The sequence below is a fragment of the Odocoileus virginianus genome, chromosome 12 (genome assembly GCF_023699985.2).
Source record: "Odocoileus virginianus isolate 20LAN1187 ecotype Illinois chromosome 12, Ovbor_1.2, whole genome shotgun sequence".
Lineage (NCBI taxonomy): Eukaryota > Metazoa > Chordata > Mammalia > Artiodactyla > Cervidae > Odocoileus > Odocoileus virginianus.
This window is the reverse complement of record NC_069685.1, coordinates 48,298,525-48,321,494: the sequence shown is the minus strand read 5'-3', so window position 1 is coordinate 48,321,494 and position 22,970 is coordinate 48,298,525. Positions and strand designations below refer to the sequence as shown.

General features: G+C 51.1%; 2 protein-coding genes across 6 annotated transcripts in view; one reads left to right on the top strand and one right to left on the bottom strand.

Moving 5' to 3' along the window:
* Positions 1 to 6,800, top strand: part of DNAH10 (dynein axonemal heavy chain 10) — a 153,602-nt gene extending 146,802 nt beyond the window's left edge. Inside the window, exons 73-79 of the mRNA XM_070475137.1 lie at positions 171 to 342; positions 1,677 to 1,808; positions 1,983 to 2,194; positions 2,287 to 2,454; positions 3,906 to 4,086; positions 5,564 to 5,709; positions 6,392 to 6,800. Coding sequence (XP_070331238.1) covers positions 171 to 342; positions 1,677 to 1,808; positions 1,983 to 2,194; positions 2,287 to 2,454; positions 3,906 to 4,086; positions 5,564 to 5,709; positions 6,392 to 6,538 — 1,158 coding nt within the window. The 3' untranslated portion in view covers positions 6,539 to 6,800. The remainder of the gene's footprint in view (positions 1 to 170; positions 343 to 1,676; positions 1,809 to 1,982; positions 2,195 to 2,286; positions 2,455 to 3,905; positions 4,087 to 5,563; positions 5,710 to 6,391) is intronic.
* Positions 6,801 to 7,782: 982 nt separating this feature from the next.
* CCDC92 (coiled-coil domain containing 92) overlaps positions 7,783 to 22,970 on the bottom strand; it is a 35,180-nt gene continuing 19,992 nt past the window's right edge. For 3 of the 5 annotated variants that reach the window (XM_020901345.2, XM_070475122.1, XM_020901346.2), the window contains 3 exons: positions 11,793 to 11,939; positions 11,124 to 11,165; positions 7,783 to 9,206 (listed from right to left, as the gene is read on the bottom strand). In XM_020901345.2, the coding sequence (XP_020757004.1) occupies positions 8,443 to 9,206; positions 11,124 to 11,165; positions 11,793 to 11,922 (936 nt within the window). In that variant the 5' untranslated portion in view covers positions 11,923 to 11,939 and the 3' untranslated portion in view covers positions 7,783 to 8,442. Of the gene's footprint in view, positions 9,207 to 11,123; positions 11,166 to 11,792; positions 11,958 to 20,319; positions 20,367 to 22,970 lie in introns of all 5 variants that reach the window. The other 2 variants (XM_070475123.1, XM_070475124.1) reach the window with 2 other exon arrangements.

The window sequence follows — 22,970 nt, the reverse complement described above, 5'->3', positions numbered from 1 at the left end:
ATAGCAGCCCAAAGGCACCGTGGGTGAGTATGGTTTGAGCTGCACGGTGTCCAGACGGCAGGAATCTCACTGAGGGTGCATCTGGGCTTGACCCTGGGCTATCTGCTGGGACCTTAGGGTTCACCCTGGAGGTCTGGGTTCCCACCGGCTCTCACTCTTTTTACCGTCAGGTTATGTACGGAGGACGGGCCATCGACAGCTTTGACCGGCGTATCCTGACCATCTACATGGACGAGTACCTGGGAGACTTCCTCTTCGATACTTTCCAGCCATTCCACTTCTTCCGGAACAAGGAAGTGGACTACAAAATCCCCCCGGGGGATGTCAAGGAAAAATTTGTTGGTGAGATTTCTCAGTCATCAGAAAGTATGCTAAATGTTTTATCCTAAGGGAGCCCATACATTCCAGCTGTTCAGATTTCTGCGGTTGGCTTGATGGTTCTTCTGATCCCTCCACTGTTGGGGTTCCTTGTCAGGTCGGGGGTGTTTTCTTATGCTTTTTAGGGGGAGCCCAGCAGGCTCTTCCTAGCCTTAGACCTGATGGGGTTAGTTCAGACTTCCTGTCCTGGAATGATGGTACATATGTCAGATTCTCCACTGAAGGGCAGAGTGGTCCCTGGGAAACTCACAGAGCTATTTTCTTTTCTTTTTAATTTTTTAAAAATTTAATTTTATATTTGAAAGCAAAGCAGTTTATTATACTCAAATACAAACATATTTGTATATATCCCCTGGACATACTGATAAGGGAAGGAGATCAAAGATATATATGTGTGTTTGTTAGTCGCTCAGTACTGTCTGACTCTTTGCGACCCCATGGACTAGAGCCTGCCAGGCTCCTCTCTCCATGGAATTCTCCAGGCAAGAATACTGGAGGGGGTTGCCATTCCCTTTTCCAGGGGATCTTCCTGACTTAGGGATTGAACCCGGGTCTCCTGCACTGCAGGCAGATTCTTCACCATCTGAGCCACCAGGAAAGCTTAGAGTTTATAAAACTTTTGAAGAATACATCTGAATAACCCAGTTTATTATAAGTCATATATTTATTATTAGAATATATCTAATGATCCTAAATGTTCTTTTTAATATAGTTTATATATTTTTGTTTATTTAAAAAAATTTATTCATTTATTTGGCTGCATCAGGTCTTAGTCACAGAATGTAGTATATTCGTTGTTTCATGCAAGATCTTTTGTTGGGGTGCATAGGCTCAGTAGTTGAGGCACGTGGGCTTAGTCAGTCCATAGCATAGGGGATGTGAGTTCCCTAACCAGGGATTGAACCTGCATCCCCTGCTTTGCAAGGCAGATTCTTAACCACTGGATCACCAGGGAAGTCCCCTCACTGGGCCATTTTCATAAAAGCTGTGCATAGAGGGAGTTCCCTCGTAGTCCAGTGGTGAGGACTCTGGGCTTTCACTGATGTGGGCCTGGGTGTGATCCTTGATTGGAGAATTAGGATCCTGCAAGGCATGGCAAAAAAAAAAAAAAAAATAGATGCACCTAGAGCTGGCTTGGACATGGTAGTGTTGAATTCTTATTTTAAAAGCATGTACCCCTTTAAGAAGTGGAAAGTAATATAACGTGTCTTGGGAGGTTAAGGCTGTGGGTCTTCAGAAATCGGGGGTGGGGGGGTCAGCACAGAGGTATAACTGCTGTATGTTTTCTCCATTTATAGAAGCCATTGAGGCCCTTCCACTGGCCAACACGCCTGAAGTGTTTGGTCTTCACCCCAATGCTGAGATTGGATATTACACGCAGGCGGCTCGAGACATGTGGGCTCACCTGCTGGAGCTGCAGCCCCAGACAGGTAAAGTCCCCTGCAGACAACTGTGCTCCTGGGGGACCAAGGGCATTGGTCCAAAGCGTGCTGCTTTGGTTTCTGGTAGTTTCCACATTGCTGGTGCCTTCTATCGAAGGCACTGGATGCCCGGGTCCCATGCTCAGGTGCCTTGCTGTCTCTAAAAATGTGTCCTGGTTTCAGGGGAATCCAGCGCTGGCATCAGCCGAGACGATTACATCAGCCAGGTGGCCAAGGACATAGAAAACAAGATGCCCAAAGTCTTTGACTTGGACCTGGTCAGGAAGCACCTTGGACAGGGCATCTCCCCCACCTCGGTGGTCCTCCTGCAGGAGCTGGAGCGCTTCAACAAGCTCGTCATACGGATGGCCAGGTCCCTGGCTGAACTTCAGAGGGTAAGGCCCGGTCCTCAAGTGCAGATTCCTGCCCAGGTGGAGTGCCTGGTCTTCCCCTAGTCTTGTCTGATTGCTCTTGATTCTGTCAACAGGCCTTGGCCGGAGAAGTTGGGATGAGCAGTGAATTAGATGACGTAGCCAGGTCTCTCTTTCTTGGGCAAATCCCTAACATCTGGAGAAAGCTTGCCCCTGACACCTTAAAGTCCCTCGGAAACTGGATGCTCTACTTTCTGCGGAGGTTCAACCAGTACACGACATGGGTGAGTGAGGGCAGTGGTCTGCTTGCTGGTTCAAGGCTTGGCCAGGACTCCCTCAAACCACCTCCCAACTTCTCCTCCCATCTCTGGCAGTACCTCTGTCCGGAGCTGACTAGGTGCTCTGGAAATGGTCCCTGACTCTGCAAGCATATCTGTAATTTTTTTCTCCTTTTGTTTCTTTCTTTTAAAGACTCTGAAGCATCCTATTCATGACTTATTCATCTAAGAGTCTGTCTTGGCAATTGTTCCATCTAAGTATTACACTGAGATCTCTCTAGGCAATTTCAGCTCACAGGTATCCTGTATCCTTTCCCCAGTGGATATTTAGGTGGTTATCATTGGAGTTTTTTTTTTAAAGTCAACTTCTAAAATTTGGCTGCACTGGGTCTTAGTTGCGGCATGTGGGATCTAGTTCCCTGACCAGCGATGGAACCTGGGCCCCTTGTGTTGGGAGCGTAGAGTCTTGGCCTCTGGGCCACCAGGGAAGTCCCTGTCTTTTTTTGTCTGTTTGCTTTCGGTTTTGCTAGTACAAACAACATTCTGTTGCATGTGCCTTTGGAGACTCATGTTAGTATATTCCTTGCGTACAATGGAAGGATTGGATCCGGGTGTGTGCGTTTTAAATTCTGACAGCTCTTGTCAGATAGTTTCCTAGAGAATTTGACACCACAGTGTACAAGAATGAACATTTCCTCTCCTCTCTGCCACATGGTGTGTTCTTAATATTTTGGACCTTTTTCTCCTTCATAGGTAAAAAATAATATCCAAGATTTTGAATGTGTATTCCTTTAATTATGGTGAGGCCGAATGTCCTTCACGTGTTTACAGGCCTTGCGTGTTTTTCTGTGACTTGACTTTTTGTATTTGGATTTCATTCTTAGCAAGTTTTCCACCTTTTAAAATAGATTTTTAAGAGCTCTTTGTACATCAAGGGGATTTACCCTTTTTCTCTGCTGGAGTTTCAGATACCTCCCCAGCTTGCCTCAAGCTTATTGATTTTGTGTATTTTTTTCCATAGGAGAGTTTTACATTTTAATGTAGTCAAAAAGACCAGTCTTTTCTTTCATGGCTTCTGAGTTTTGCATTCCCCACTCCATAATTCTGAAAACATTCGCTGGAGATCTCATTTGGTACTTTTGTGGTTTATTTATTTATTTATTCATTTTTGTTTTGTTTTTGGCTGTGCCATGGCATATAGGATCCTAGTTCCCTGACCAGGGATTGAACCCTCGACCCCTGCAGTTAGAATGCAAAGCCTCAGTGTGGTTTATTGTTTGTATTTAAGTCTTTGCTCCACCTGGAGTTTGGCCATCCAGCTTGTTTTTCCCAATGGGCCACCAGCTGCCCCAACACCCTCTTTCTTCCTCTAAGGTGAACTGCCTCTTTTGCCAGCTGTGACCCTGGCATTTGATGGCAGCCCCAGGCTCCCACCACCTGACCTCCTCCCTTTCCAGGCCACCGAGAGTGAGCCCAGTGTGATGTGGCTCTCTGGGCTGCACATCCCAGAGTCCTACCTCACGGCCCTGGTGCAGGCCACCTGCCGGAGGAACGGCTGGCCGCTGGACCGCTCCACTCTGTTCACCCAAGTGACCAAGTTTCAGGACGCAGACGAAGTGAATGAGCGGGCAGGACAAGGTATGGCCAGCTCCCTGTAGACTCACAGTCTCTCCTGTAAGGTCTCCCTCCTGGAGCCAAAGAGGTGAGCACAGTGTGGGCCTGAATGGGCCAGGAAGTGTTGGAAGGTCAGACTGCTGCAAACACTGGCTGTGTCTGTGCGCTGTCTGCGTGGGTCCTGGCATCTCTGAGGGTGTGTCTGGGTGCCTCTGGTCTGGTTTTTCATCTGAGATACAGGCTGATGTCAGGGGAGAGCTGAGCCACACTCGCCGGGCTCATCTATGGGAAATGGGCTCCTAGGGTTAGAATGTGAGCTTTCAAAGAACTGGATCACCAGGTGGCTTCCCAGAACCACGAGACCCCAGGGGCGTGGAAGCCAGAGAGTGGGATAGGTGAGGTGCGAACCATTTAATTGTACTGTAACTTCAAGTCCCTTAGACACTGGCCACAGTCTGCAAATTACAGCTGGAAACTGCTGTTTCTTGGGGGAGTCACGTCTTAGAACAGTGGTCTCCAACCTCTGGGGTCTGTTTCTGATGATCTGAGGCAGAGCTGATGTAGAAATAAAGTGCACAAGAAATGCAATATGTTTGAATCATCCTGAAACCATTGCTGCAAACATCGCCCCTGACTTCCAGTCCGTGGAAAAATTGTCTTCCACAAAACTGGTCCCTAGTGCCAAAAAGGTTGGGGCACAAAAGCCCTCTTGAGCTACTGATAGTTCAGGGAGTGGGGATTTACAGTGAACATTCAGGAATGCTCCATCCCCATTGTAGAAGACCCAGAGAGGTCTCAGAGGGACTGGCGGTGTTGGGGCCACCACCCTCTCTGGGCCAAGTGGCCGTCCTCTTCTCCACTCCTGGCAAGTATGCACTGTCCTCCTCCCCTGAGGCCACTTCCTCTGCGAGGCTTCAGCTCCCTGCTTTCCTGTCACTTCAGCTCGGGGGGACTCGGAATTGCTGTGGTGCCAGCTGACTCTGGGGGCCCCAGGCTGCTAAGTCTGGGGCACCAAATCGCTGGGGAGAGACGAACACCCCTCCTCCATGGCATGGTGGCCATAGGGAGGGTCATGGGGTCTCCGGGGCATTGCATCTGAGCTGTTCCTCTATGAAGAGAAAGTGGGCCAGGTAGAAGTGTCAGCCATGTCTTTTGGGAACAGGCATGGGCTGTGTCTGGGAAAGGAGAATCGGTTAGTTACCATTTTGTTCATTGATATGCACATCCCCTAAGAGCCATACAGCAGAATTATACATGCCCCTGCCTGAGTCCAGGGTTTCCAGCATGGCTCAGTGGTAAAGAATCCGCCTGCCAATGCAGGAGACGCGAGTTCGATCCCTGGGTTGGGAAGATCCCCTGGAGGAGGAAATGGCAACCCACTCCAGTATTCTTGCCTGGGAAATCCCATGCAAGAGGAGCCTGTGGGGTTGCAAAAGAGTCAGACACAACTGAGGGACTAAACAACAACTGCCTAAGCCTGGCTCTCTTCCTGTGCCTCTAGGATGCTTTGTGTCAGGACTCTATCTAGAAGGCGCTGACTGGGACATAGAAAGAGGATGTCTTATCAAGAGCAAACCCAAGGTGCTGGTGGTTGACCTGCCCATCCTGAAGATCATCCCCATCGAAGCCCATCGCCTCAAACTGCAGGTGAAATGCTGATGCCCATCCTGGTTCTCCTCTTCTGGTCTCTGACTAGAGTTAGACACCAGGTGGTTTCCAACAGTCTTGCCTTTTAGCACAGGAGCCCTTCACCTTTCAGGGCTGGGGGAAGCCCTTGAGCCCGTCCTCGGGAAATGCACTCGTGTGCATGCGTGCATGCAGAGTCTTCCTCAGAGGGGCACGGGTTCAAGGTTGGAGGCTGTGGTCCAGGCCTGCTTCAGGAGTGACTTCTCCCTTCTTGGGAAATTCTGTGGGCACTCCTTGGATCAGAATGGAGTTACCTTCAGTATGGATGGCAGGTGATCCTGCCCTGCCGCCTATCCTCTTTTCAAGGGTGTTTGCAGAGCCTGGGCGTGCCTCATGCACTTGGTGGGGAGCCCTCTGCATCCTTAGCTCTTTGATGCGCCTTTGCCCTCCCACCCACCCTCTGGGACTAGTGCTCCCTTCTGCCGGCTCAGCTGGTGAAGAATCCTCCTGCAATATGGGATACCTGGGTCCGATCCCTGGGTTGGGATGATCCCCTGGAGAAGGGAATGGCTATCCACTCCAGTATTCTGGCCTGGAGAATTTTATGGACTGTATAGTCCATGGGGTCGTAAAGAGTCGGACATGACTGAGCAGCTTTCAATTTCACTTTCGATTCTGCCCTCACACGCTTTTTCCTGTGCAGAACACCTTCCGGACGCCTGTCTACACCACCTCCACCAGAAGGAATGCCATGGGGGTCGGCTTGGTCTTCGAAGCTGATCTCTTTACCACGAAGCACATTTCTCACTGGGTCCTGCAAGGGGTGTGCCTCACCCTGAATTCTGATTAACCCTCTGGCTGAAGAAACAACAATGAATTCTAAGTCTGTGGTCAGCGGTGGATATGCTGGGAGTTAGGGAAGACTAGATCGTCCGCTGTCACTTCTTGGGACCGCTGGAGGAAGGAGGGAGATTGACACTGCTTTTTCCTTTCATTTGAAATCAGCCATTTTCATCTTTTTCTATATAAGTTAACCTGAATGGTTTTTTCAAAAAAACTATTTTTTAAGGATTCTGTGTATTCAAAAAGTAAAATCAAAAAGAGGCTTTTAAGATGTGTCGAATTCTCTTTCCCTTTTCAGACGGAAATCTCTTTCCCTTCTCAACAAAATTGCCTGGCATATCAATGGCACAAGTGAGAATTCTAATGTAAATTGTCAAAGGTGGTTTTTTTGTTTTTGTTTTTAGTATTTAGTCATTTGTTTGGCTGTGCCAGGTCTTAGTTGCAGCATGCAGGATGTTTAGTTTCAGTATGTGGGATTTAGTTCCCTGACCAAGGATCGAACCCCAGCCCCCTGCATTGGGAGCAGGGAGGTTTAGCCACTGAACCACCAGGAAGTCCCCCAAAGGTGGTTTTCTGATAATCCAGGTCTATTTCAGCAGCTGCCTCTTTGGAGGCAAGCACTGTGTGCTAGGGGGTGGGGTAGAAGGCCGGGGCTGCCCCGTGGGGTCAAAAGGGGCCCCTTCCCTGGGCTGATGATGCTGAGGAGGAGCAGGGGTGGACAGAACCACCCAGGACCTCGCCCTTCCCCAACCCTCCAGACCAGTTCTTGTGCTGCAGACCTCCAGTGGGCCTGATGTTTAAGCCCTGCCTGAGCTCCTGCCCCCAACTGCCTGGGTTTGTGAGGGTGCAGATTTAGAAATTTCCAGGACCAGCGGCTCCTGGGCGTCCCTTCCTTCTGTGCCCCTAGAGCCCTGGCCAGGCCGGTCTGGGGGTGAAGAGCAGCTTAACTTGGCATGGGAGGGACAGGTCTGAGCTGAGCGCTAGCAGGACACAAGGGCAGGGCCAGAAAAGCGACTTTTGCCAGAAACGCAGAACATTCTAGGGACTAGCTCTGGGTAGTGCGAGCTAACAGGGCCTCCTCTTTCCGGGAGTGAACCCCACCCCGGGACCTACCCTGGGTGAGCCCACTGTCTGGGCAGCAGTTACGGGTGGGGGTGTGGGTGGGGGTGCGCTATTTCTCCCCCTCCCACTGTCCCTCCCCTCCAGGCCCACCCTGGGGTGGTTTAATAAAAGACACAAAACAGAAAGAAGGCAGGTTTAGAAAATAAAGTTTGTTGGGATCTTGAACATTTTGGATAAAACTAACAACAAAAAATATGAACACACATTCAGGTGGTGGTGATATGAGGAGTAATGTCATCTTATTTAGTTCCTGTGACATAACATACAACTGCTCGGCTTATCTGTGCCGCCCCCGGGGAGGGTGTGTCAGGGGGGTCTCCAGGAGGGCGCAGAGCTTTTCCGGAAAGGCCGCCCCGGAAACCAAAGGCGTGAGGTCAAGGCCGAAATGCGTTGCTCGGACTTCAGAATTAGGCGTGTGACTATCGGATAATTTCGTTAACGTCGAGCAGGAACGCGGCCTGCGGCCCGGCTGTGCGCGCGCGCGTGCGCGGAGGTTCCGCGGAGCGGGGCTGGAAGCAAGCGAGTGGGCACACAGGTGTTTGGCCTCAGCGATTAGTAAATACGGATTCTGCTGCAGGGGCAAGATCGTGTCTCGGTGTCAAGTCAGAGGGCCAGAGGAGGAGCAGGAGGAGAATAATCTGTTGACAGTGTGAAATAAATTTGGCATGCATGGGGATTTTAAAAAAAAAAGCAAAAGAGGAGGTGCGGATGAAGTGTTTTCCTAGTGGGGATCACAGTGCCTCGACAGCGGGGTGGAGGGTCGCGGGGGGTGGGGTGGGGGGGCCGCGCTCACACAGTTCTGTCCGTCCCTGAGTGCTTCCTGACCACCTTGCCTCCGTTCACCTGGTCCACCGCCAGCGTCTCCACCTCGGGCGGGGCCTGCGCTGGGGCCACGTGGTGGATGCGGTGCGCCACGCCCACGTGCGCCTTGTGAGGCTTCTCGCGCGCGGGGCTGGGCTGCTCGCCAGCGCTGCGGTCCGAGGCGATGGGGGGGATGACGAGGGGCCGCTCCTTGATCAGGTGGACCTCGGCCGACTCCCTGGCCAGCAGAAACGGGGTGGGGTCTGGCATGGCGTCCACCGGCTCGCGCAGCAGCAGTTTCCGGCTCTCGGCCCCGAATCTGTAGGCCTCCTCGAACTCCGGGTGCAGCGGGGCCGAGAGGCTCTTCTTCATGCGGCGCCGGGGCGTCTCGGGCAGCCTGTCCTTGGGCGGCGCCGGCTTGTAGCTGGCCAGCGCGGGGCCGCCGTCCGAGGCGCCGCCCGAGCTCAGGAGCTTCCTCTTGGCGGCGTGCAGCTGCGAGGTCAGGTAGGCGACGGCGCCGGCGCGTTGCTCCAGCTCGCCGGTCAGCACTCCCAGCTTGTGGCTCTTGACCTTCAGCTCCTCCAGGTACTTGCGCTCGCGCTCCTTGACGGTGTTCTCCAGCACGGTGATCATCGCGTTCTTCTGCTCCAGCTCCTTCAGCAGCTCCGCGTTCTCTTCCTCCTTCAGTTTCAGCTGCGCCTCCAGGTCTTCACATCTTTTCTTGAGTTCACTGCTTCTGGAAGCTCCGTCCCCTGGATGGACAAGCCGAGGGGGCAGAGTGAGAACCCAAGGGCAGGGCGGCTAGGTGCTGGGGGTGGGGGTGGGGGCGGAACGGGGGCAGGGAGACTTCCCTGCAAGGATCAGAGGTCTAGGCCGGCCTCGCCTCCCCATGGGGGAGGGGTATGCCTGCCCAAGATGGGTGTGGTACCCACAGGCCACAAGGAAGGCGGGACCCCACACCCCTCATGCCGCTTCAGTGTCCTCTCCTCCCAGGAAAGGGTAGGTGATCAGGAGGTCTTTGAGGCCCTGTCCAGTTCAGTTCTGTGGCTTAGTGCATGAAAGGATGTCTCCAAATTAAAAAACGCTGATGTTAAAATGGGCAGCTTCAGAGTATTGGTTGGTTGTGGTTTAATCATTGAGTCCTGTCCAACTCTTTTTGCAACCCTGTGGACTGTAGCCCGCCCGGCTCCTCTCTTCATGGGATTTCCCAGGCAAGAATACTGGAGTGGGTTGCCATTTCCTCCTCCAGGGGACCTTGCCGACCCAGGGATCCTACCCATGTCTACTGCATTGGCAGGCGGATTCTTTATTGCGGAGCCACCTGGGACGCTTTAGACCTTTCCAAAGGCGTAGGATTACCCTGTTAGCACAGCCATCTGTCTGCTCCATTCAAAGCCCGTTTTGGAAAGACAGATGTAGACGTTCTCCATGTCTAAGGCACAAAAGCTCTCAAGTTTCGGGGAAGACCCAATGCGAGGCTGCCACTTTTCCCCTGCTTCGGGTCCCCTCTCTGCATCTCTCAGAGCCTGAACCATAACCCCTGGGGGAAGGCCTGTTTAGAAAAAGCCATCTTGACTCCAGTGTGGTTTTTGCACTTTTAAAATCGTCATCTGTTCTCTGGTGCAGCTATTTGGGACAGGCCATAGAGGCCCTGGCTTCTGTCCCCTCTGCCCCAGCTGCCAGCAGGCTGCTAGCTTTGCAAGTTCCTTAAGATTCTGGCTTTGGGGGAGTATTTCTGGGACAAGAGTCGAGAGAGAGGCGTTCAGGGCTGTTCTGGAGGCCACCCAGTAATGTGGCCCCTCCTTCAACCAGTCTGTAGAGAGCACACATGCTGTGCCAGGTCCTGTGCTAACTTGCTGGACACAGATGGAACCCTGCTCCACCTCTTCTTTCTGGTTTATATCACATCTCGTTCTTGGTTACAGAAGGAACGCATCCTCACTGTAAAAAAACCAGAGAACCCAGAAAAGCAGAGAAGTGAAGTGAAGGTCACTCAGTCATGCCCAACTCTTTGTGACCCCATGGACTGCAGCCTGCCAGGCTCTTCTGTCCATGAAATTCTCCAAGCAAGGATACTGGAGTGGGTTGCCATTTCCTTCGCCAGGGAATCTTCCTGACCGAGGGATCAAACACTGGTCTCCTGCACTGCAGGAAGATTCTTTACTGACTGAGCTACCAGGGAAGCCCAGAGAGAATGGGCATTCTAAATGAAGTATTGGTCGCTTCGGTTGTGTCTGACTCGTTGCAACCCCATGGACTGTAGCCCTCCAGGCTCCTCTGTTCATGGAATTCTCCAGACAAGAATATTGGCATGGATAGCCATTCCCTTCTCCAGGGGATCTTCCTAACCCAGGGATTGAACTTGGGTCTCCGGCATGGCAGGTGGATTCTTTAGCGTCTGAGCCACCAGGGAAGCCCATTCTAAATACATGTGTCAATCAAAAAAAAAAAAAAAGCGTGCACCCTTCTTGCCCCACTGACAGCCCCTTGTCACACCTAGGGAGTCCAGACTGCCCTTGCCCTCCTCTCGGAGAGCTCTGATCACACGCGCAACTCTTCACAGTAAATGTGTTTTCTTCTAAATGTGTCATTAGTGAAAACAGGTGGCACCAACATCTGCCACAATAGGAGACAACAGTGGCATCAAATTTGGGGAAGGGAGTTCTTACCTGTCTGATCCGAACTCTTGACTGTCAGCTCATACGTTAAATCTAAAAAGGAGATCATATACAATCATTGTGAATGATTACTGTACCTTCAAAACCTTCATCTGCTCTGAAAATGCAGAACTGATTCCCACGATCAGCCCGAGGGTCCTGCCCAGACAGGGCAGGGACTGCCAGCGTCAGAGGCAAAAGTGACACCAGAGACCATCAGTGGCCACTGTCCTTACTAGGGTTCAGAGGGGACCCTTCTTTCCCCTTATATGTACCCCAACATCCACAATTACCAAGCAGCTTGCTCTGTGTGTTATACTTTGGTCATTGGCTCCAAGATGCATTGTATTAATAAACTCTAACCATTGCACTTGGATCCTTCAAGCCTCAGTAAGCTGAGAACTGGCTTTCCAACTTTATGCTCAGTGCATGTGGCCTTGGCAAAGAGGATGAGGTAAGGCATTCAGAGGGGCTCCAGCGATGACAGGGTTGACCCCCCAGAGGAGGGAAGTGACCCCCTTCTCACTCCCCTGGCACAGCCCTGGAGGCAGCCAGTGTGAAACTGTCTTGATGACAGGTTCTGTTTGGCTCTGCAGCCCTGGCGGGCAGGCCTGGGACGGCCCCCCACCCCCACCGCCCTGCCCCGGCCCCTGAAGGGAGCTGGCTGCCCCCACCCCACACCTGTGCAGTGTTGCTGCAGCCGCCTGATCTCCGCGTGCAGCCCCTTGAGCGTGCTGGCGTGCTCCCGCTGAAGGAACAAGAGGTTCTTCTGTGCGCTGTGTAACTGGTTCTCCAGGTTTGTGGCTGCCATGCTGACATGCAGGGGACCTGCAGGGGACACAGGGCCTGGTGGCAGGAGGGCCACAGGGTGACAGGCAGGAAGAGGACACTGCCTGCCGCCTGTCCCCCCACCCCCCGCCCTGTGGCTTTGTGGGGTGGAGGGCAGTGTGAGGCCCGGCTCTGGATGCACAAGGTTCCCTGATTCCAAACCCTGGCCTCGCCACGGGCTCCCCGACTGCCGTGACTGAGGCCAGACTCACTCCTGAAAGACGTCCTTGAGCAGGTGAGGCACTGGCTGCCTCCTCCCAGGAGAGCCAGGTGCTGAGGAAGTGACCTCTAGAGCTGCCAGGCCAGGAGGAGGAGGGAGATGAAGGGGCATTTCAGAGGGAAGACCCCCAGGGCTTCACAGACTTAAGAGCCCCCCTGCAGACCCTTCTCTTTTCTTCTGATTTCCTGAGAACAATCCCACAGGGCCACGAGGAGGAGTCTAGAGTCCAGACTCAGACCCTGCCCTACTGCCCGCCCCTCAGCTTCCAGCCTCCATCATCCGCCACTCAGGGCTTAGACTCTTGGCCTGACTGTAACTAGAGAGATGCAGTGAAGTCAGCCGGCCTTTCTGGAAAGGCTACCAGAGTAATTCAAGACACCTTTGCATAGCACTGGAAAATGCTAAGGATGAAATGTGGATTATCTGTCTATAAATTATCCCTGTGAATACAGAGCCTCATGGTGCTTCTTTCCTAGTCTGCTGGGCCAGCAAGCACCCCCAGAGGAAACACCACCTCTCAGGGGGCATCCGGTGGGTGGGTGGGTGGTAGGGCAGCAGCGTGGCTTGAGGGTCCGCTCTAGAGGTGACAGTTCAATGGGTGACACCAAGCTCAATCTGTTATCTCTTAAGTCCCGTGGTGACATTTACACCCCAACTCTGGAGCTAAGAATGGGGTGTATTTAGAACCCCAGGACATGCATTTTTATTCACAAGAGGAGGCCCCTCCAAAGGCAAGTGAAGATGAGCAGGGAAGGGCAGAGCATGCACCAGAGCATGGGAGGAGCATGCTCACCCGCACATCCTAGAAAGACACGCCACTCAGGGGAGAAGCTGGCTAGAGAAAGCCGTAACTAAGAGGAAACTCAGGGGCTTCCCCGGGGGCCCAGTGGTCAAGAACCCACCTGCCAACGCAGGAGACGCGGGTTCAAACTCTAGGTAGGGAAGATCTCCTGGAGAAGGGAATGGCAACCCACTCCGGGATTCTTGCCTGGAGAATCCCACAGACAGACGAGCCTGGCGGGCTACAGTCCACAGGGTCGCGAAGAGTAGGCCGAATGCACACGCAGACACACAAGAGGAAACGGAACATGCAGCTCTGGGTGGGAGCGTTCACTGTGCCTTGTTACAGGGAGTGATCTGGCAAAGTGTTGCTTGGAGCCTTAGCATTTATCTTCCCTCTGACTTAGCAATTCCATTTCTAGGAATCCACCAGAGGGAAATAATAACCTCTGTGTGAGGAAGATGGAGCTGTAAGGACAGTCATTGCACTGCAGTTTACAGTCAGAACTGAGTCAGGAAACAAACTCAAAATCCAGCAAGAAGGAATGGGTTGAATAAATAAGAGAGTTATCTCTATGGAAGGAGGATCGGATCTCCCCAGAGGCCTTGAACTCTACCTAAGGTCTGGCCACAGGCCACGCCAGAGTGGAGTTTCCATCCACCAGAGCTGCCTCTGGAGGAGCCAACAGCAGCCTGCCTGTGGGAGCAAGGAAGGTTTCTGTCGCCCCTGGAATTATCTCCCTGCTGCAGCCACAAGCTTTTTGTACGGGACCGCCGGGCCAGACACTAGTTCTAACTCGAGCCCCATGGTGCCTGAGATCCCGATGGTGTGGTCAGGATGTGGCCTTGGGAGGAGGACGCGCCAGGTCCGAGCAAGGCAGGTCCAGGGTGTGAGCCACAAAGGGCTGCAGAGCGTCCCAAAGCTGAACAGCCTTGACGTCAAACGGACGCGAACGCAGGGCCACTCCTGGAGCTTTCGGTCAGAATGCCCAGGTTTACTTCTCAGCAGACCTGTGTCTGTCACCCTGGCATCAGCTCCATCATCTCACTGGGAACATCCACTCCTAGGATCTACAGTGGGCTTTGCACGTGGCAATTCCAGGGAAGATGCGTTGTTCTCCTCTTTAAAAGGACCGACCTGGGACTTGCCTGCTGGTCCAGTGGTTAAGGCACTGAGCTTCCAATGGAGGAAGGGCAGGTTCGATCCCTAGTTGGGGAACTAAAAGCCCACATGCAGCATAGCCAGAAATAATTTAGAAGGACAGACCTAAATCTGTGCTAATGTGGCTAATGGAAAAAGCAGAGCCTGTGTTTTAGGGGTTTGCCATTGACGATAAAGAACCGTTTACATTCTGTCCAGAACTTAGTGGGTCTAGGCGGGTAAAGAACAGACCGGGCGTCCAAAGCCCCCTTGCTGACCATCTGCTCTGCCACCTGGAGCAGCCACCACTGTATCTTGGTGACCCTACTTCGAAAACAGTTCTTGAATCCACTTGCTTCTCTCTGTCTCACGCCTGAGCCACATCACCCTCACCTGGATCGCTACAGAACCCCCGCTCTGTCCCCACAGAGGAGCAGAGTGATGTTAACAGAACCTTCCACGGCTCTGAGTGGGGTGGGTTCACGAAGCCCCGGGACCAGCCCTGTGGTCTCTGCGCCCAGCGGCTCAGTGAGCCTCCAGGGCCTTGGCCTCTGCACCCTGGGGGCCTGTCTTGGGTTCCTCTGCCCAAAAGCCTCCTCTTGTGTCCTCCCTTTAGCCCACTGTTCCCCATGAGCTGAGGCCTGCATGTCTTTACTTCTTGGCTCAAGTTCACTTCTGCCCTGGCCCCAGGCGGGGCGAGGTCACGCCTCCGGCCCTTCACCGCCAGCCCAAAACTAGCCAGCTATCTCCTGCCTCCAGGCACAGACTGCAGGTTGGGTCACCGCTGGATCCCAAGCCCTTGCTCGGAGCCTGGCAGCCAAGAGGCCAGCTGTCAGCACTTGCTAAACCAGCGGGCCCCAGCGCCAGCTGTCGAGCGTGGGTGCTGCACCAGGGGAGCTCGAGGCCTTTGGGGCTGAAGAGCCTCTGTTTCCATGAGCTTCTGACTTTGCGTGCCTTGGGAAAAGAAAGCATGATATACTAAAATTGCAAAACGGTTTTGCCCAGCGCTGATGGTACAAATGAGGTGCCCAGAAATAAATGTGTGCTTCTGTGACGTACCATCAGGAGCAGGGAGCGAAGTGGAAATGTGGGCTCTGCAGGCACCCCTTTTCCACATCACAGCCTGGGGTTCAGTTTTACTTGTGGGGATGTCGCCGGTGGTCCCAGTGGTTAAGAATCTGCTTTCCAATGCAGGGGACTCGGGTTCAATCTCGGGCTTCCCTGGTAGCTCAAGTGGTAAAGGATCTGCCTGCAATGCAGGAGACCCGGGTTTGATCCCTGGGCCAGGAAGATCCTCTGGAGGCGGGCATGGCTGCCCACTCCAGTATTCTTGCTTGAAGAACCCTATGGACAAGAGGCGCCTGCCGGGCTACAGTCCATGGGGTAGCAAAAGAGTCAGACACGACTGAAGCGACTGGTTCAGTCCCTGGTCTGGGAACTAAGAATCCCACATGCCACGGGGCAACTAAACCTGTGCCACAACTAGAGCAGCCCGAGCCACAACAAAGATCTGTGTGCCACAACTAAGACCTGAGGCAGTCAAGTAAATAAATATTAAAACACGTTCTACTTGTAACAAATTTAATGATTTAAATAAGCATTCGCATTCTAGCTGCCTTCGAGTCAGCGACTTGAACTGCACTAAATCTGATTCATTAATTCATCACCATAACTACAGAAATAAAAGTGTGGCCTCGAAGCTTCCCATTCACGTGGGCAGGCAGTCTGGAGAAGAAGGAACACAAGACACACAGGGGAGTGTGAGTATATGACGGGCAAAGCTGGCTCTGTTTGGAGCTCTGACAGTTGGAGGACAAGGGTTTTTCAGCCCTGTGATACTCCATCTGGATGCTGGTGTCTCTTCTTCCACAATCTACACTGACTTAAAAGGCCCAGAGGAGGAGATACCATCTGGGCAGGGTATCCTCTGGTTGTTGGATGTCCGTGAGAGAGACAGGTTCACTTGGGTCCAAGGAGACAAGTCTCATCTCCAAATGGGATCCGAATTACTGTCATTACATTATTTTCTCATCAGCGCAAAGAGGTAAACAGTATCACTGGCTTCCAGAGAATAGAGAGTTGCTGCTGCTTTAAAGAGGGTGATGGCTTGGGACTGCCCTGGTGGTACAGTGGCTAAGACTCTGAGCTCTCAGTGCAGAGGGTCTGGGTTCCATCCCTGGTCAGGGAAGTAGATCCTACATGCTGCAACTAAGAGTTCACATGGCGCAACTAAACATCTGACATGACGCAACTAAGACCTGGCACAGCCAAATAAATAATATAAAGTAAATATTTAAAAAGAGAGAAGGTAATGGTTTAATGTCATCTCCTTGGCTACTGATGACATGGAATCACCACAACGACTTAATCCTTCCAAGAAGCTGACATGAATGAAGCTACAGAAGCATCCTGTTTAGATCAAGGAGACGCAGCTGAGAGACGCAGACAGTCTGGAGGAAGGGATGGAATCGGTCTTGGGAGGGTGAATTCAGCATCTCTGAGGCACTATGGGATTCAGAGACATGAAGGAGCATTCGTGACCCCTCCTTGAAAGGGTCAGCGCGATGGATGAAGGGAAAAAAGCAGGCGTCTGCTGCAGATGAATAATGCATCCGGCTTGAGCAAAGGCACTCAGGCCCCCTCAGCTGTGTCAGCCAGTAATGGGAGGGTGATATCCATAAAGCGTGGTTGGCAAAACACTGCACTTTTTGGGTCAAAAGGGCACATACTACACGTTGTGGGCTCTTTGTACTGCAGCTTTGTGTCTCTAGGCAATCCCGTTTCTTCTCCCAGTGTTACCAGGAGCTGTCGGCAATTTTACAGTTATTTGCTTGGTCAAAGGCAGCGTGGCCTGCACATGGGCCCTCTTCTCCCCTGGGAGATGTGGTCCTTGCTGCGGAGGACTACGTTCTGGCCCGGGTAGCAGTCAGAGGGCAAGCCCACCCTCCGCCCACGTCTTCCCCCTTGGGCATCTCAGAGTGGGCCCACCTGTGGAACCAGTTACCTTCATTGTATTTGGAGGTTAGGCCACATCCATGTTTTTCCCCCCTTTGGCAAATTTACTAGGAATTGAATTTCTGTGAATTTACTGTTTGCTCTACATGTTCAAAAACTTAACACTTGAAAAGGGCCGAGTTCTATAAAGGTGGGCACCTGGCCGCGATGGCTCCCCACGGTGGGGAGGGACAGTAACATCATCTCCTGGTGATGACATGCTCTCCGTGACGGTTCTCAGACATGAGGACCCCGAGCTTGCTGGGTCTGCTCTGTCTTGGCCTGAGGACAAATGGCCTGTCAGTAGCTCACGTCCAGTTTTCAACTTAACTCAAAACTAATGTCCCTTCCTCCCTTTCAGGGCTTTACTGTATAAATGATGACATTAGGATCTTATTTATGGAACTGTCTCCGGTCACAGGAGCACAGAGTGCTTTCCCATCACTTATGTCACTTCGCACACACCCCTCTGGGGAAAACCAGGAACCTCCTACCCACAAGCGAAAGGGCAGTTCGAGAAATGCCGCACCTGAGCCTTACTACTCGCCCTCGGGGCCTGTGTGTGGATCTCAATTTCGTTCAGGGATTCAGATGCTCTCCACAAAGCACGTGTCTTGCAGTGCTCTGTGGCCGAGGGGGAAAGGAGCACTATCCTTCGCAGCAGCATCTTGGCTGGGAAGGGATGCAGTGTCCACCGCCTCCCCCCACCCCTGGCAGACCACCAGGATGGGCCTGGAGCACCACTGCTCATGCAGGCAGGATTCACCACTGTCTACACTCAGGTAAGACAGTCAACAACCGAGAAGGCTCTGCTGTCCAACCAACACAGCAGAAAAACTCACCAACAAATTCTGCTTTTTTTTTGTTTTGGCCACACTGCTTGATCCCTACCAGGGATTGAACCCCGTGCCCCCTGCTTTGGTAGTGAAGGGTCTTAACCACTGTCCCGCTGGGGAAGTCCTGAGTCTTGCTCTTAATACCAGCCACGGTTTCCAGGAAGCTGGGCAAGGGCGTTCTGGGCCTAGCCAGCCTTTCTTTGTAAACCAGCCAGGCAGCACAGGAAGAGAGGATGAGGTACTGTCATATGATGCATGCATCCTGATCCTTGGCCTGTACCCAGTCCAGGAGCCAGGGCCACATTCCCTGTCTCCTCGTCCAAGGCCAGGCTCACAGGAGCCCTCTGGGGGCCAAGTCAGCATGGAGCCTGTTCTGGGGCCACCAGCAGTGCCTCGGCTTGGCCACCAGCAGGCAGAACCGGCCTTGGGACTCTAGTGGCGGAGGCACTTGAACTAGATTCATCTTATCCCCCTTTAATCAGGTACCTTGCTTTTGCTTTGACGTCTCTCCTAGGCACTCAGATCTTGCCTACATTCTCCTCTCGAGGCACAGCCCCGATCGTGTCATATCCCTCTGACGTTCTTGGGGTCCAACTCCACGTTCCCAGAGGCCCTGCCTGCCAGCTGCCTCCCCTCAGCTTCCCCCGGCACACCTATGCTGCTGCCCTCTCACCCTCAGCGTCTGCCCCGCTCTCCACCCCAGCACGGGGCCTCTGCACACCAGTCCTGCAATCTACACTGCTCCTGGCAAACCACCGCCCACCCGTCTGCGCCCACTCTTCCATGTCTGCACTCCTTCCCGCATTACGAACGAGCTTCGGATACTTATCTACAGCTTCCCGAGGGTGCCAAGTGGGGAATCTCAACAAGAATTACAGAGCATTAATAAAAAAGTGCTGCCACGGTGCTGATTCAAACATGACCTCATCCCGTAATTTCTTCACATGCCAGAGCAGTATTTTAAAGTATCCCTGGACCACACTCCTTAGACTAAAAGAAATGGAGTATCTTTGTTAGGGAAGGGTCTTGCCATTTAAAAATGGGACATTTCTTAGTTCCTGGGTGATCGAAAGTAGACCTATCTTTTTTGCTCGACACAAAGCTTGTGGAAATAGGGTACTAATTTTAGAATCTGAAAAAAAAAATAGCACACCCAGTACTCACGTGGTGCTGTGAATTAGTTATAACAAGCTATTTTAGATTCTAGTCATGAATAAGTTATAACCTGTTCACATCTGGTTCTCAGGCCGTGAACCGTCAGAAAGACAGGAACCCGGCTGCCTCTGCAGGTGCTTGGCAGGGCCTGGGACCCAGCAGGAGCCGCCTGGCTCTGTCCAGACCCTCGGTGTCCAAGCCTTTTGTGCATAAGGACCTCTGCGGCTTTTCTTGTGGGAACTCTCTGTGCGGCTCTGGTGTCCTTTAGCTGAAGCACTGTCATGGTGAATATGAAGGTTGGCCAGAGGACAAAGGTGGTGAGTGTCATGATGAAGTGTAAGAGGAGAAGAGATGGTTTCCAGCCTTGAGGTGGTGCCCTAAGTAGATTCATGCCCTTAGGAAAGGCTGAGGGTGGAAGAGACCTTCAAAACCAACTATTCTGTATTTCAACACCTCTGTGTTTCAAGGTCAAGAACCTGCGGCCCAAAGAAGATTTGCTTAGCTCAGTGGGATTAAAAAAAGAGCAGAATGGCAAAAGTTGTGAGGTGCTGGAGTGTTTAGGGGTTAAATCTAACCCTATCTTGTCACCGAAACCATTGTAATATCTAACTTAAAGAGCCAGTCCCAGTGCTGGGATTTTGCTGGTAGTCTAGTGGCTAAGAGTCCAAGCTCCCAATGCAGGGGGCTCGGGTTCAATCCCTAGTCAGGGAACTAGATGCCACATGCCACAACTAAATATCCTGCATGCCTCCATGAAGACTGAAGATCCCATGTGCTGCAACAAAGACATGGCAAAGCCAAATAATACATAAAAAGGGTTAAGTGCTCAATGCAATCACATACGGTGTCTGGCACGTAGTAAGTCCTCCATAAACATTAGCTATATTATTTTGTGTAAATGTTGGTCAATATATAAATATTGTTTACTTGGTCCCACACTAGAATATGATGTTTCCTGAACATCATCTAAGTTTGAAAATGAGCTAGCAAAGGATTCCAGTTCCTTCCAAAGAGGAAAACATAAAAGCAGACGGGGCATTTTCTGATGGCCTTTTCCATTTTCACTGGAGAGAAGCCATTTAGGGAAGTGAATAGAGACAGGCAAGCAGAGCCAGGCACCCTAAGGGACAATAAAACCTACTTCCTACTTTGAATCAATCTATAGTACTCTACAAGAAGCTACAAGAAGGTCGAAGGCTAATTAGGCCATCAGCGCTCAATCCAGGATACCTGCTTGTAGGAAGGGAAACTTACCATCTCTGAGAAGTGAATCCTGATGTTATTCTGCATTCACAACCATCCTGGATAAAGACATTGCTGTGAGTTGCATGACCCTGTCGTTCCTACTTGCACGTATTATTTAAGAAATTCAACCGATAAGTTATCTGAGAGTCCTCAAGAGTTGGGGCACCAAGAAAAAAGACGGCATTTCAAGGAGACGAAAGCATTCAGCAGCCACTCCAAAAATAGTCTGATAAAAGGAAGGAACACCATTAAAAAGTGGAAGCAAAAAAGACACTGAAGATAAAAGGTGCAACTCTTTTTTAAAGTGACAAAAAATCTTGTTTGTTAATCGTTCTTAATGAATTGGGATATTTTTAAAAACTAATACAACAGGTAGGTCGAGAGCTTAGCACACCAATCAGAACCTTGGATTCCAATTCCACGTTCTAACTGTAGCCTCTGCCTGCCCCTACTGTGTCCTCCCGTGACACAGGGAACAGTAACAGTACTTACAAGACATAGCGACTGGGGGGTGTCTCCAATAAAGCACTTAACCTACGTCTGGGCTACTGTGATAAAGTGGTAACTGAACTAAATTTGCACTCATCCACATGAGTGGAAATTGGGTGGAGATATTTTGTGGGTGGCTGTCTAGGTGGCTAGTGCATATCATCTTTTAATAGATGGTCTGTAAGCTTCCCAGGTGGCACAGTGATAAAGAATCCACCTGCCAATGCAGCAGACGCAAGAGATGCAGGTTCAATCCCTGAGTTAGGGAGAGCCCCTGGAGTAGGAAATGGCAACCTGCTCCAGTTTCTTCTTGCCTTGGAAAATCCCATGGACAGAGGAACCTGGTGAGCTACAGTCCATGGGGATGCAAAGAGTCAGATGTGACTAAGCACACAAAGCTTCTTTAATGATGAAAATATATTACTTTATAGTCAGAGAAAAATATAAAGCAGTGTCTCTTAAAAAAACATAACCACTAACTATCCACTAGCAAAGTGGTGTCATATGTTTTAATTATGCTGTTTCAGGGTAGTCTTGGATTGCTTTACCAGAATGGAGAAAAATTGATGGGAGGGCAGTTTTTATAAAAGCAACAGTTTAGTGTCCCTGAGACATGCAGAAAATGATTGTGACAAGCCCTTGAGGACCTCCCCACCCCCGTGTATTATACCTTCCTGTAACTCTGACATTATCCATCATAAAATATAAGGCCCATCAATAGTTCTTGAGTCATTGACAGCCATTTCCTCCTTGAAAGAATGCACAGCCTAACATGAAAGCTGTAATAGATGTGATTAGAGGGATCTGCAATTAGGCGGGGAAATACGATACGTGGTCGTCTGGGGAGTCTGCAGTCACTGGAGGCCTACACGATGGATTTATGAACCATGTTTCTCTGCAGTCTGATTAGCTCATAGTTTTGGGGAGGGGGGCAGGTTGGCCATCTGTGTAAAAAATCATGTCAAGTGTCTGTACACTGGTAGGGGCTCGGCCCTTCTGTGTGAAAACATCTCAGGAAGAAAGTAGGTCTGTGTTTCAGGTTGTCTAAAAGGCCCTCCAAGTGGGCAGCACAGGCCGGGTAAAGACAAGCACATGCACTCCCATAGTCTGAAGCCATACAGTATCTTCCAGGGGTGCCTGGGGCCTCCTGGAAAACTGGGTGACTTCATCGCTGCAATCCTCACCCACTGCGGCAGACCCCATACCAGGAGGCAGGGGCATCAGCACCCCCCCAACACACCCCCCCAGCCAGGAGGGGCTGCCCTCAGGACATCATGTCAGCACACAGCTCAGTGCTTCTTGTCTCAGGGAAGGTACTTCTAAGGAAGGAGGTGGCCAAGGCTGGCCGAGCTGTGATGGCGCCACCCGGCCCTTCCTGTCCTCCTCCTGCTCTTTCTGGGCAGCCTCCAGCTGACTTCCCCTGAGGATGACCCAAATAGCTTCATTTCAGAAGCTAGAGCAGAAAACATTTGCAACTAAATAGAGATGCCATTCGTGAGCTTCTGACAATCTTGTGGTTGAGCCAACAATCTAGGGACATATAAAACCTCATGGCTCACCACACACCTAGTTCTACCTAGTGATATTTGCCTTTAAATGGAAAGGAAAATTAGCAGGTCATATCTGATGACTGGTTCCATTTCTACATCCGACTGTGATTACTGCAGATTTTAATTGTCTGCGGGTTGATAACTCTAAGCTATGGTGACCCAAATGCCAAACTGTCTTTTCATACTAATGAAATAGGAGATACTTCTTAAATCTTACTACTTGATGATCACTATCCTAAACTGTATCTCCGAGGCTGAGATGTGTTCAAGTGAACACTTGCTGTAAAAAAAAACTCTCTCTGTGTGTGGTTTGCCAAACAGATGAACCATTTTAGTGGATTTAGCTGATAGGGTTTTTCTTTTATCCATCTTGTGGGCCTGACTAGTAAGAGTATAGGTTTTAAGGAAAGAAAGGCATCATTAATCAAAGCTCTATAAACTTTAATTTAGCCATACTTTTCTTTTATTACTTACAATAAAGTAAACAAGTCAATTGTTTCAGTAGTGCTAATAGAACATATTTAGGCAAACTCTCACTGGGTGCCTAAGAAAATGACCACTGATATATAAAAGCACAAGCCTTTATCCTTGTGAATATCCTGAGATATGCAGATGATATCA